The sequence below is a fragment of the Branchiostoma belcheri genome, unplaced genomic scaffold (assembly GCF_001625305.1).
Source record: "Branchiostoma belcheri isolate BF01 breed outbred unplaced genomic scaffold, Haploidv18h27 scaffold401, whole genome shotgun sequence".
NCBI lineage: Eukaryota > Metazoa > Chordata > Leptocardii > Amphioxiformes > Branchiostomatidae > Branchiostoma > Branchiostoma belcheri.
In genome coordinates, this window is record NW_017804023.1 from 39091 (window position 1) to 53784 (window position 14694).

Genomic DNA, 14694 nt, shown 5'->3' on the forward strand with positions numbered 1-14694 from the left:
CAACAGACGGACCAGTGCACCTCTAGATAAGGTATGGATAACGAAAATTCGGTCACCTCGGGTGAAAACCAGAGTACACCATCAGTAGAAAACTCCGAAAACCACTCTGCCGAAGAGTTGTATAACGAAACTGTGACCGTCTCGGAACAGTGTGTGGAAGTTGACCGAACACAAACTGCAGCGTCTACCGTGTATATATTTACGGTTCCAACAATGAGCTCTACAAACTACATGTACAACACTTCTGCAGAAGTTGTGAATCACGGACATCATGATGATAATGAGAATAATAAACAAATAGAGTAGGCAGTTGAAAGAACCTGTGTTATCATTCAGTTCGTGGATTTGCTCAAGTTCAATGTTTAGTTGATCGTCTGGCTTCGTTTACTTAGTATGATTTCATGGTTGTCACCATAGGAGCCATTGCGTTTCTGAAGTGAAACTCACGGTAAGGTTTTCCTGATGACAGTACAAGACATATCACGGCGGTCTGTCACTACGGTATTCTTTCCCATTGCTAGGGGGGTTCGAAAACGTATCGGGTTACAAGACGCAAGTTGGGCCTGTTTTGGACTACCCGTAAACCACTTGAAAATAAACAAATAGTATTGAAGGGTAAATTCCGTCAAAATAAAATGTAATTATCGTCTTTACATGGGTTTAATGTTAGTTGTTTACGTTAAATTACTAATTTTTAAAAATCTCGCTCCGAAAGACGATTTTTTTTCGGGATTTGGAGCGCCAGTCCGAGACAGTCCGAGTCATGTTTTAGGCAAACACCGTTTTAGGCGTTTAAGATTGGCTACGTATATTACCAAAAATCCCCGATTTTTATATTTTTCGACGACTAGGAATAAGATGAAAAATCGTGTCTTAGGAATTTTTTAATTTCTGATTTTAAGTATAGTTTTCTCCGTCCACTAGTACTTGCTCCTCACACTTAAAATGTCCTACATGACGCCTTTTTGTTGTTGTAAGACAACATCAAGTAAATTCTATGGCTGACATCTGCGAGTGCATTGATTTCGCCAGATATCTAAGGGACATGTGATAGATGATCGCTGGTGTGATAACACTGACCGAGGTTAGTGATGAAAGACTACCACAGTAGTGTCAGCTTTTTCTCCGCCCTTTCGAATCAACAGTGTGCCATCCTTAGAATTTACTTGATATGGCTTTTAGTAGTATCTTGATACATAATATCTATTTATTTTTTTACACTTAACGGAAAAGAATGTAGGAAAAGAACTTCAGGATTTTCGTATTCTTGTTGTACAGTAAATCATCTATAGTGTTTGCACTCACGTGATAATGCCGATCATATTGGATGGCTAACCTTAGAACTTGCTAGGTAGATTTAATTTGCAGCGTCAGGAACGTTAAATATGAGATTTGACCAAATGTCATGACAATATGTTATATCATGGGTCTGACTTCACCAACCAAGATGGCGGTTGTGACGTCATGTGCAGACACTATAGAAGTCGACCATGGATGAGTTTCACTAGATTTCATATCACATGTGATAACATGACATGCTTTAACTTGTTACAGATTATGATTGTAAACAATGAATAATTTAAATGTTAGAACAAGTAGCCCTCTTCAGTATCCTAGGATATATCATCATGGATCATAAGTGTTATTTTCAGTTGATGACGTGCAAAATTCTTTATTTTAAAAGTTTTTTAATGGTATGTTATTTAACATGTTAGAATGTTTGCCTCTATTTCAGTAACTTATGTCAAGCACAAACAACTCTACAATATTCATATCATACTGAACATAACAGAGCACTACAGCATCTGAATAAAACGTCTTGACTTATTAGATCTGAATCAAACTTCTTGACTAAATAGATAGTTTAAGAACGGTCATATTAAATATTATTTATGCTTAATTGATCAACCATACTGAAAAGACGATATTGATGATAAAAAAAGTTTTGGGTCATTCTTGGAATGTACTACACGATCTCTTTGTTATATAAATGGTTAGAAATCTGTTAGAAATCTATTTTTTCCTTGAGTATTATCTATCAACCAAAGGTAAGGTACACTTCTGCCTTTTACATAGACAATTTACCAGACTTCCTTGTTTGGGTTTCCAAGGCAGAGCGGATTATGTACAGACTTAGTTACAATTTTGGACTGTGTCATCATTTGTGCTAGTAGAGTACAGAAGATCTCTTACTACTTTACTATGTAGTGGTTAGTGATAGTGTCGCAGAAGGACAGGAAATACTGTTGAGAGTCACAGTGACCAATCACTGCACGTTTCTGTAAAGTTTTTTTCCCACGTGACTATGACGTAATGCCCGCCATGATGGATGGTGAAATGAGTAGGTTACAGTAGTAGACAGGTGAATTTTGAATTTGCAATCACATGCAAATGTATAGATCCGTCTCTTCATCAAACCTCATCCAACCACGTTCAAACGCAATATAGGAGTTTATTCAGTGACAAACGTCGACATTGGAGAGAAGCAAAGCTAATTTTGTAAGGCTTTGTTATTCGTTATTGGTCACGCCATGTTGAGATAATAAACACGTCGTCTTTATAGGTAGGCAGTTGTTAAGACATGCTGCTAGTTTCCTTTCAGTACCGCAATTAGAAACTGGTCTCATCCTCATCTCGATCTTGAGCACTGTTTTCATCCTCATCTCCTTCAGCATTGACGAATGTTTTCATGGGTATAATCTCAGTGGCAACGTCAGTGCCGCTTGCTGTAGTCCCAACTTCACCTGCGAGGGTCTGCACATTGCCTGCAGTGTCAGTCTCATCCAACTTCGCCTCAGTTCCCCCTGCGGTGGAGGGCTTGTTGCTGGGAAGTGCGTTTCGTCCTTTGTTCTGACGAGGCTTACGCGGACGATGGCGTGCCCTGTCCTCCTCTACATCGGTCATAATAGTCATGGGTATCTCTACAGCAGAGCCGGTTCCACCTGCCGTTGCCTCAGTCGTCCTTCCGGTTGTCTGCCGGATATGAGTGGTGGTGGTTTGTCCATTGTCCTGATGAGCTTCAGCCAGACCAAAGCGTTCCATGATTGCAGACTTCCATTTCTCCAACACCTCCCCCGTCAGTGTCATAAACATGGTCATCAGAAGGCCTTGGGAAGCGTTCAGCACAATAAAGATGTACTCGAGAACTTCGCTCTTGACGAAAGGAAAAATGAAGCCCAAAATCCAGGTGAACCCAGCCAGAAACGAGACACGAATGTAGACCCAGATCTTGCTGATCTCCGAGCGTGGCAAAGCAGCGTTAGCTATCTGAAACGATTTCTGTAAGGCCTGCAACACAAGAATGGTGAAGACACCATTGATCAAAAGGGCACAGAAGACAGGAACACCAAAAGCCACCAGGCTAGCTGTTGGATTACCGATCCAACAGTGCTCTCCATAACCCACCCTGACAGAACTGCCGAACTCCACAATCACTGTGGCAAGGACTATAGGTACCGGCACCAGCCAGGTGTACAAGATGTACTTGTACAGTTCGGCTCTTTCTGAATCCTCACGAAATGTAAGGAAGAGATCTACAGCTAGTACGTTCATGGATGTGAAGGCCGTCAGCATAAAGTAGTGCAGCAGTATTGCATACACTGTACAGACGGGCCCAGGGGGGATAAACGCACGTGCCACAAACTGGGTAACGGCAACTGCCATGCATGTCATCACCTGCACCTTCAGCTTTTCCGGGACTTTCTTCCACTGGCCCGACTTGTAAGTGTAGAACACGAAACCAGCCACGGCTATGTCAGACACTGACACAAGACCCAGGGTTAGCCAACTCTTGGTAGCATCCCAGGCTGTTTGGAGAGTGTCGTTCGAAAAATACTCCAGTAGGCAGTCCCCACAGATTGAAGCTGATGTGTTCAGAATGGCCACCTGCTCAGCTGGGCATGTCATGTTAGAACTCAACAGGTGGACGCTGCCGTTGGGGAGGATTTGGAACTCCTCGGACGTGAAATTCAGAATGGGTTTGCTGCAGTTCTGAAGAGGGAGACTTTGGTTGGATGAACCGTGACTTACGGACGAGAATGGTCGGCACGAGTCTACAAATGGGTCGTAAAAAGAATCCGGAAGGCAATGGTTTGGGTTGTTTTCGTGACTCTCATCAGCATTAAAGTTGAACAGATGAGTTAAGGAGATGGGATTCAAGACAACCCTACTAGGGTCGTTATAACAACTTAAACGTGTGCTTGACGCGAGGGAAATTCCTTCACAAAGAGCACAGTGAATGTTTTTGTAAAACTTATTCATGTCGAAAATAACTCTGTTGTCGTAAGACCTGCAAGCCGTTACATTACAATTTACATTCAACATATCCACCTCATAGGGAATACATCGCCTCATGTTCATGTGCAATTTGCGTTTATCTGGTTCGAATTCCAGCTTTGGAGTTCCTTTACAATTCCCATAATTCCCGATATTCATTTTTTTGTATAATTGTGTAATTCCAACGGGGTTTGTAGAGGAATTAATCAACCCAGTGCACACATCTTTGACCCCCCATATAGTTACTTGTTCCATACTTACATTGTTACAAAAAGCACAGAATATGTTCTTGTAGGAGATCTTTGTTGAAGTATCGTACACGGGCATCCGGTAAACCAGGTCACCCGGGTTGTAAGGGTCAGCTTCTTTTAAACACTGGTCTGTTGTGACGTCGTCTGTCCAGTCGTCAGGGCAGTCAGCCACCAGCCAATAAGATCTGGCATTGTTATACCCCGACAGGCATTTCCACTTCTCCTGGTCACGATCAGATGGTGTTCGAACTGCTTCGGTAAAATTACACACTTCTCTGTAATATGAAATCAAAGACATAACAGGTCATTTTAATCGCAATATCGACCAAACCGTGTGTCTGATTTGAAATTTTCACAACCAATATCAGTCACTTCTTCATCTATACCCCTATACCGGATTTGATTCGTTTGCAGAAATTAGGTCCTTGGAGTTGAGGCAATCAGAAACTAGAATTCGGAGATCTCAGATCTTGTGTGATGGTATCTCCTTCTCATTCACCATTGTGTCTGCAAGTCTTTCTTTATCTTGCAAGGGAAACAACACCAGCTATCAAGGAGGTCATGGAACGAAAATACCAAAAACAATACCAGTCCTCCATTTTCTTTCTTTTTTTTCATGAAAAAGAGGGCACTAGAACTGGAGCAACTTGTCAGATGGGAAAGCTTTCAATCCTGCACATTTTTGCACCAAAATTCAGCTAAAAATGCAGAAATATCCTGTCGTAGATGCATGTCTACGTACCCAATGTCTTTGCAGCAGTCGCTAAAAAAGCTGCATTCTTGGTCACAATGACAAGCATCAGGTGGATGGTAAGGCCTACCGCATCTTCCCTTGCAGGATGAACAAAAAGAACTCAAAGACGTGGGGTCTATAAAGATAAGAAACAGCAAACGATGTACAGGAGAGACCGTTGTCTTTGTTTACACAATACACATACTAATTATTTCAAACATGTGCAAATTGTCACCTGCTCTTTGCCTACCATTCGCTGCCCGTGACGTCATGGCGATAGCTCGTATGAGTGTTGATGAAAATATTCCTTTGTTCGCCTCAATCCTAAAAAAGATTGTATCAAGCTTACGTTTTACAACGCTTTGAACACAATGTTAACACTAGCTCTACATAACTCAACATGGTATTGTCAACATAAAGAATACAATCTTGCCTTCTTAATCTTAAGGTCCTCATCCCATCTAATGACAATTGAAAAAAGAAGAGAGAAATAAGAAAGATGAAAAGCAGTGGATTAGGAGGAGGAGGGAGAGGAGAAAAAAGAGGATGAGTGGGAGGAGGAAGGAAAGGAGGAAGAGGATGAGAAGGAGAAAGAGAAAGAAGAAGAGGAGGAGAAAGGGCCAAGAGGAGGAGAAGGAGAAAGAAGAGAAGGAAAGGAGGAGGAAAAAGATGTAGGGTGGGAGGAGGAAGAGGAGGCGAAAGAAGAGGAGAAGGAGAGGGAGAAGGGGAGGAGGGGGAGGAGGGGGTGAGGAAGGGGAAGAGGAGGCCGCAGACTTCTTTCAGCTTTCTTACCATCACATTCCGCCACGTTACAGTAGTCCCACGTCAGCGACTCGTCCGTGGTGTAGCACCAGGGCCGCTCCTTGTTGTCAGGGTTACGGCAGAAGTTTTCCTCCAGCCCCGCATCAGGATGAGCCTGTGGTGTGTGGGGATGGGGGTGGGGGGACTGGGAGTCCCATCTCTGACACACCCGGTCCCCTGCCCTGTGGATACAGTAGATGCTGTATGTTAAGTTAAAGCTGTTTACGTCAAAACGTATTTTACAGTAACTTGCGGTTCGGAAAACATCGTGTCAAGCTTTCCTTAAATGACAATATTAAAGATTACAGCATTGAAGATGATATAATGGAGCTTCAAGTTCATGTTTACTAGACCATTGCTCCAGCTTGGGGTGCAATGGTCTAGTAAACTAAACTGTCTTGCCACCACTCCTTCAAACGCTAATCTTACCTGTTTATGTTTCCTGCGTAGCTCCTTCCCTTGTCGTAAGTGAAGAAGCAGCTTGTTGGTGCGGCTAAAAAAGGGAAACAGATCCATTTAATGAAATTAGCACACCCTCCACACGCAGGCACGAACGCTCGCGCGCACACACACGCGTGCTCGCGCACTCACACACATACACACACATATACACTCACACACATACTCACACACGCACACACCGCAGTAGTTCAAACTACCTTCATTTAATAGACTTCTTCCCGATCACAAAAGCTATCAAAAATTCTTAACCCTACCACGTCCAGATGACGAGCTATCAAATTCATAGCTTCTTGAGTTACTTGTGCTAAACCACATTCAAGCACATGCGACCTTTCCTCTCCAAAAACATAACCTTCTGGCGGAGGTAAAAAAGAGCTGATCATACCATCACACACGAAGACATCGTCGCAGTAGCTCCACCTGACGAGCGGGTTGTTGGTGTAGCACCACGGTCTGTCCTTCCCGTCCGGGTTCCTACAGTAGTTCTGCTCCAGCCCTGCTGACGGGTAGGCCTCGGGAGTGTGGTTATGGGCGTGGGGGTACTGAGATGTCCAGAACTGACAGGAGTGTTGTTGGTTTTCACTGCCCCTGTAGCTTGCCCCATTGTCCCGTAGGTAGTAACAGTCTGTGGATTCCAAAGTAATAGCAGCACATGGCTACAAGAACTGTTGTTGTTTTCAGTCCAAGGTTGACTGTCTCCTAACCTATGTTACTTTACAATGCTGTTGACCACCGAGCTCTCTTTCTTTGGGAATTGATAGTAAAGTGAAGTAGCAATTGATTTCATGGCCCTTTCAGAATGTCAAACAGGCTAGGGTTTGTAGAATGGTCTGTAGAATGATCTGTAGAATGGTCCCAGGTGGCTACAAGAATAGTAAGCTGAAAACGTCGAAAAAATGACTCGTTTTCAAGTCTTAAACTTTGACCGTACACAATAATGCACCACGAGTGCATTAAGAGTTGCAAAAACGCATGTATTTGCAACTCTTAAAATAGACCTACCGCAATGCTTCTATTATATGAATAGCAGGCTAGGTCCCCCTGTTGTATGTCATCGTTAGTAGCCACTGTTCCATTTTAATTAATGATTTCACGTTGGGGTTGTCTGATTACTGTGTGTGGAGAACTCACCACAGTTCTTCTCATCACTGTTGTCTCCACAGTCATCTCTGCGGTCACACCGAAAGAACGGGTGAAACAGGCCGCCATTGTCACAGGCAGAAGGAGCTGCGGGTTATAAGATCTTATCAGTTATCAAATTGTTCTACTCAGCTTCAATTGCACGTTTTTTGTACCATTGTATATTATACATGGTGTCAATTGCATGTAAATGTTTACATTCAATTTTGTATATGCCATGGGTTTAGGACCGGTGTCACAGCGATTTCGGCCTCCTGCGATTTCGCCCCACTAAGGGGGGAATACAGAGTGGACCTAATCTCTAGCGATAGAGGGGGCTAGGTAGGGGGATCATTATTATAAAAGGGGGACGAGGTGGGGGGGGGGGCAAAATCAATAGCGTGTTGGTCTGTAACACCGGACTTAAAATTCCGGAACTGGACCTCAACCTCTGGACTTGAATCCGGACCTGAACCTAAATGTGGGCTTAGCTGTATTATTCAACACATAAGAATGCTAGCAACACGGAAGGCAGTTCTACATCAAAGTGATATTTTATGCCCTATTGTAATCTTAATCTGATCCAATTCTGAGGACAAGGTTCTTGAGGTGTTTTGACAAAACATCCTCCCGAGGCAGGGTCAGTGGCGCGGTATCCTATGTTACACCACTAACCCTGCCAACCGAGGCTTAGTTTTCTGCTGACGGTGACGTAGCCCGTCAGCCAATCAGACAAATAGCTATAGCTTTCAGTTGTGCGAAGCTACGGGCAAAGGTCACCGGGATTCCGAGAGCCAATCATGTTACGTCTTACATCGCTGCTGTTAATTTCCTATAAAATGGCTGTTGGTAATGCATAACATTTATGTTGTCTCAGCCGTGCAAGATGTCAAACAGCATGAACACTTGGGTTTGGGTTTATTTGCGTGCTTTTAGGCTTTCTTATTGGGGTTTCTCTTTTGCACTGGAATTTTTTTCTAGTACACCCCTATAAAAAAGCCTAAAAACGCGCGAAAAATAACAATAACCCCAAACCTCTGTTTGGAGAGTACGTGAACACCAGAAATGCATCTTGAATTCATATGATCCTGGCGCTGATTGCCTTGTGCCTAATAAGGTAAGCTCATTGATATGTAGAGACCACGTCACCATCAGCAGAAAACTGAGCCTCAGTTGGCAGGGTTAGTGGTGTAAGGTAGGATACCGCGCCACTGACCCTGCCTCGGGAGGATATGACAAAAAGGCAAACGTAGAATGTACCAGACAAAAAGAGGGACATCGACAACACTCACGACAGTATAGTTCGTCACTGCCATCTGCACAGCGCGTAAATCGGTCACAAAAGCCATCTTTCTCAATGCATTGTCCATTGGCGCAGCTTTTCCTATCTCGTCTCTCACCTGAGAACAGTGAGAGATTATTACTACATCACGTTTAAACATTGTCTACATTATATGTGAAGGAGACAGACTATATACAGAAAATAACATTAAATCATCAAATGCAGATTATAAGATTCAAATTGAAATACCTGTGTTATTTGTTCAAGTCTTGGTAGACATTGTCAGGGATTTGGGGTGCAATTAAATTCTTTTGTTTATAATTGTACCCAGGGTGCTAAAATCGCAGTTTACGTGATGGTGCCTTAGAGTGATTGAATGGTGACAAAGGACCATTCTTTGACTTTCCCTCTAGCTCTCCACGTTTCTATCCTCTATGTACTCAATATGATATTATCAAAATTATTGTTGACTTAAGTTTTTTTATCGTATTTTTCTTATGCCAAAGTTGCGGGTAATGGCAAGCCATATGGTTACCTAAATGAAGATATACATTTCCAAGCAGATCGTATAAAATGTTGCTCTTCCGCAGTACTACTTACAGCAGAGTTGTTCGTCTGAATTGTCTCCGCAGTCGTCAGTACCGTTACCAAGGTCCTTGCCGTCACATTCTTGGTCCTTGTGAATGATGTTTCCATTTGCACAAATCCCTTCATTGAGTTAAAGAGAAAGAAAAAATAAAATGAAATTAGAGTTAAAATACATTAAAATTTGTTGTTTTTTTTTTCACCTGTGTTCAGTGACGTTAAATGAGTGTCTTCAGATGTGAGATGACTGTCAATGAAACCTTCCTTTCTTGATATCGATAGACATTTTTAGCTAGACTATGTGAAGGTACGTATTCTGCAAATGTTACCTTTCTGGTTTACTATGGGGTTAATACTCATTAAACGTTACGTAAAAATACATAACATACCCCTCTTCCATCATGGTTATGTGATCAAGTTAATAACTAGAAAGGTAACATTTGCATTGCAAATGCATAATGTTTACCTTCACTTCAGGTCTAGCCTAGCAAAATACTTATATGTTTATATGTTTATTGTTACCTTAACACTTCCCATATATAATACATGGTGAGCAGCCCATCCAGCCTGCAGCTCTGTCCTGTTACATAATGTATCCCAACACCACAGGGTGTCTGCTACAGCACCTGTTACCATGGTGACAGACGTCTTGTCCAATTCATTGACTTTATTTGTTTGGAGAAGAAGAAGAGGACAAAGAAGAGGTGGAAGAAGAAACATACAAAAAGCAATATGTCTTTCTGATGTCAAAGTTGCAGGTCATGGTAAGCCATGTGGTTACGTGAATGAAAATTCACATTTCCGAGCAGATCATGATAAAATGTTGCTCTTCCACATTTCTACTTACAGCAGTGTTGTTCGTCTGAATTGTCTCCACAGTCGCCTCTACCGTCACATACTTGGGTCTTGTGAGTGATGTCTCCATTTGCACAAATCCCTTCATTGAGTTTGAGAGAAAAAAAGAAAGAAATGGAATCAAAGGCATCACCCGTGCTTTATGACGCCTTCAAAGTTAGAGTTCCTTCAGTTAAACCTTGCTTTTCTTGATAGAAATGTTTAGCTAGATTATGTGAGGGTACACATACTGCCATTGCTTACATTTTTAGTTTACGATAGGGATAACAGTCACTAAACGCTGTACATGTAGCTAGCGACATTAGAGAGTGGGCGAATACTACTGAGGATGGCACCCAGGCTAAAGCCATATGATTACCTAAATGAAAATCTACATTTCCGAGCAGATTATGATAAAATGTTGCTCTTCCGAGCTCGAGTTTCTACTTACAGCAGTGTTCGTCTGTATTGTCTCCGCAGTCGTTTCTGTCATCACAAATTTGGGTCTTGTCAATGACGTTTCCATTTGCACAAATTCCTATGTTGAGATGAGATTAGAATTAAAATGCATTTCCTTGTGCTTTGTGATGTCAAATAAGTAAAATGTCTTCTGAAGTTAGCGGACCTTGTTTTCTTAATAGAAATGTTTAGCTAGACCATGTGAAGGTACATATTCTGCAATTCCTTACAAATGTCTACCTTTCTGGTTTACGATAGGATTAACAGTCATTAAACATTACGTAAAAATGCATCATAAACCGCTCTTTCATCACGTTATGTATAATAGTGATCAAGTCAATGACAAGAAAGGTAACATTTGAAAAGCAAATGCATAATGGTCTAGCCTAACAAACTACTGATCTGTTTATTCTTACTCAAACACATTCATGCACATACATGGTGAACAGCCCCTCCAGCTCTACCCTATATAACCAAACACCACAGGGTGCCTGCTACAGCAGAAGAAGAAGAGGAAGAAGAAACAGAGAAAAAGCAATATGTTTTCCTTCTGCGAAGGCAAACATAGATATGTACCTGACAATGTGTCCCTGTAGTTGACACAATACATACAGTCACACTCGGCTGCAGTGCTGCCACACCGATTTTCCGAGGAGCAGCATGGGTAATTACTGCCGGGGTCGCATTCAGCAGGGTAATGGTTTTCAGCAGGGTAGTCCTCACCGCAGCGCAAATCTTCACGCCACTTCTTAGGAGCTTTTGAGAATAAAAAAAAGAACCGAAAACGTATCAGATTTCTTCTCTCCTTAATCTAAACTTTCGTCTTCTCATTGCTTATTTTTGTTTGACTCTTTTTGGTCAAACTTCTTTTGCATCACAGAAATGTTATCTACATCAAGCAGCATGGGTAATAAGCCCTTTCGCCATTAGCGGCGCGAAATGCATGATGGGTAATGTCCGCCATTTTTGGAGATAAACACGCCGCCGCGCGAACATTTAATCCCCATATGTACGAAAGGTGTGTACACCTTAGGAAAGGTGTAAGCCGTTTTGGCGTTCAAACAGCGACGTTAGCTTCCGAACGGCTACGTTTGGATAGATCTAATTCTTAAGAATAAAGGGAGTTTTTGAGTTGAAAGTGTTTTAATAGTTCAGACGTGTTTTTTTTTGTGTGTGCTTCGTGTGTGTGTACCGGCAATGCCTGTGTCCTGTGTGTGTTTTTGCTGGTCGTAAGTGAAGATTTTCGTTGCGATTTCGTGCCGAAATGGAGGACGAGGCTGATGGTCCTTCCTTGGAAGAAATCGGACATTGGAAAGTGCCGGCATTGAAGGTCTTTTTGCGAGAGAGAGGACTCAAAACAACGGGGCGGAGCTGGAGAAAGGCCGAGCTGCGAGCTTCTTTGGCATACAGCGCCGTGCAGCTCGGTATACCCGTGAAGCAGGACGAGATCGCCGAGGACAGGGCACGATCTACGCAGTACACCGAACTGTTGAAGATTAATGGCACAAAACTACCTGATCCCCTGCTGGACTTGACTGAAGGGTGGCTGAAGGAAAAGGAACACATCACGATGGTCAGATTTGGCCCAAAAGTCCCACTCCGCTACTATGGAGATCGAACCCCCCGAACCCGCGAATCTTGTTCGATATGACGTCATTCGAGCCGAACGGGTGTTCGATCCGGGGTTACCCGCGGTCATTTAGAGTAAAGCCGCTACAACCGGCTACTTCAAGCCCTTTTTTACTTGGGAACCAGGGAACAGGAAAAATCCACCTTTCCACAAATATGAACCGTTTTAAAAACATTACATCTATGCCGTGATTTTATTGTGGATATGTAACATGTAACGAAGCTACTGCCGTCATCGTGGGTGACCTTGAAGGTCAGAATTCTTGTTGACGCTGTTATAAAATCCAGGTCCCCATATCCAAGTGGCACAACATGCGTGCAAACATGGTATTTTAACCACTCCCAAAAATCGCTCAAATTACCTCATTGAGGGCTTGTTTGGAAGAGGAACGATTTCCGCAGATTTCTGTCTTAGGGATTTTTTAAATATGGCCGCGATGATGAATTATCGGTATTTAAAGTTGAAAAACTGCGTTTTTAGCTCTTTTTTTTACTGTAAGTCGAGTTTTAGTTACAAAATAAAAAAATCCTAAGACAGAAAGTTTAAATTTACTGTTATATTTCTAAAAATCCAAAAATCTAACCTTATTTTTAATATTCGGGGCCTCTTAAAATCAGTTGTTTGGTTCTCGTGAACCCTTTTTGAAATCCGAAATTAATCTCCTTTGGAAGCAAATGTACACAAAGTTGAGCAAAGGCCGTGGAAGAATAACATTTGAGGTAAACAAAATCACTTGTTACATTTTATTTTGACGAGTATTTACTCTCCAATTACTTTTGTTTATTTTCAAATTTTACCCGTTACCCCCGGGCCGGCCCGGGACTCCCGCGCGGCCACGTTCGAACGCGTTCTGTAACCCGATACCTCCCTAGTAATGGGATTTTTAGCCCAGCAACCGACCGCCGTGCATTATGGCCTCCGGTCGGCTTCACGGACATCGCCAAGTGGCTGCTGTGCGAGGCCCCGTGCGTCAGCGAACCAAGAGACAGCAGCTCGAGGACAGATCGGAAGACAGTAACACTGCACGATCGTCTCCTCAGCGACTACAAAGAGGGGAAAGCTTACTCGTACTTCGAGAGCAAGTGGGTAAAAACAGAAGTCCACTACCAAACAAAACCAACTGAGACAGTTCTAGAGAGTTCGGGGTTCAGAGTTCGGGAGTGGGCCCACTGAAATCTTGTTGTTGTTGTATCTAATCACTAATAATTTCCATGCGGAGGATGTGTGGACAGGGGCACTTGTTGCAGCTGAACAGTTCTTCAAGGAGTTTGTTGCCCCTGAACTTGTACACAGGAAGATACAGAAGAACAATAACTCCAAAACCACAGAGTGAAGTTCTATATAAGCCATATGGTCATTTTTATTCCAACCAAGGAGTTACAATGTACCTCAATGTTCCAAAAAATCATGTTTCACAATTTCATTGTTCAAAATTTGCTGTTCATGTTTTATGCATTCTAGTACAAAAATGCAGTAGATACAGTGTTGGATAGTTATACACATGTATATAGATTATAGGGTAAACTCATACATTATGATGTCCTTGGCATTTGTTTATGAAGTATTTCCCGGCAGTGAAAAACATTGACAAACAAGTGAAAGATTTCATTTCAAAAGAAAATTGTATCATTTTCCTTCTATGTAGAAAGGCAATCCCTACAACAAGCACTCACTTCATGTATGGTACAGTATATGCAATGCAATGATGACTTACATTGCACATAATGATTACTAAAAAAAATGATGATGAATATGTAAGCTCAGAGATGTAGACTATGATTAGTATGAATGACACTGCCAGGTTTACTTGATCAGGTCTGGCTGCAGGTTAACTAATGCAGCACAGACCTTGACAATATCATCTGCTGCTGATATCAATGTTATGGGAAATGTACCCCCCAGGATTTTGAAGTCCTTATGTCTATTGATTGCCCGTTCCACAGGAATTCTCAAGTTAGCCACTTTCTTTGTTTTCCCTACTTTGCAAACGCATCAGTGTCATCATGAACTCATCTCGCAGAGTAAGCCTACGATTCGAGCCACGCTTTTTGGGGGTTCCATTTCTTTTCGTACAGGTAGATGACTTCTTTGACTTTGGAGTACCATTTCCTGAATCTGAACTTTTCCAGTAGGTCATCTTCCTAGCATGTGGCTCTAGGTACTGATACATGTCATTAAATGCCTGTTTTGACCTTAATCCTGTACAATGATTTACATCATTGTCAGTCTTCAGACTGTCAGCAGTAAACATCTGTTTCTTTCC

At 42.3% G+C, this 14694-nt stretch overlaps 1 protein-coding gene across 1 annotated transcript; it reads right to left on the bottom strand.

Annotated features, from left to right (window-relative positions):
• Positions 1 to 2610: 2610 nt before the first annotated feature.
• LOC109477664 lies at positions 2611 to 10433 on the bottom strand. Its single transcript, XM_019779003.1, has 9 exons — positions 10356 to 10433; positions 9524 to 9599; positions 7654 to 7749; positions 6908 to 7147; positions 6490 to 6553; positions 6052 to 6242; positions 5348 to 5357; positions 4620 to 4801; positions 2611 to 4052 (listed from the first exon to the last, which is right to left on the bottom strand). The coding sequence occupies exons 1-9, from the start codon at positions 10431 to 10433 to the stop codon at positions 2611 to 2613; spliced, it is 2379 nt and encodes a 792-aa protein (XP_019634562.1).
• Between the last annotated feature and the right edge of the window lie 4261 nt (positions 10434 to 14694).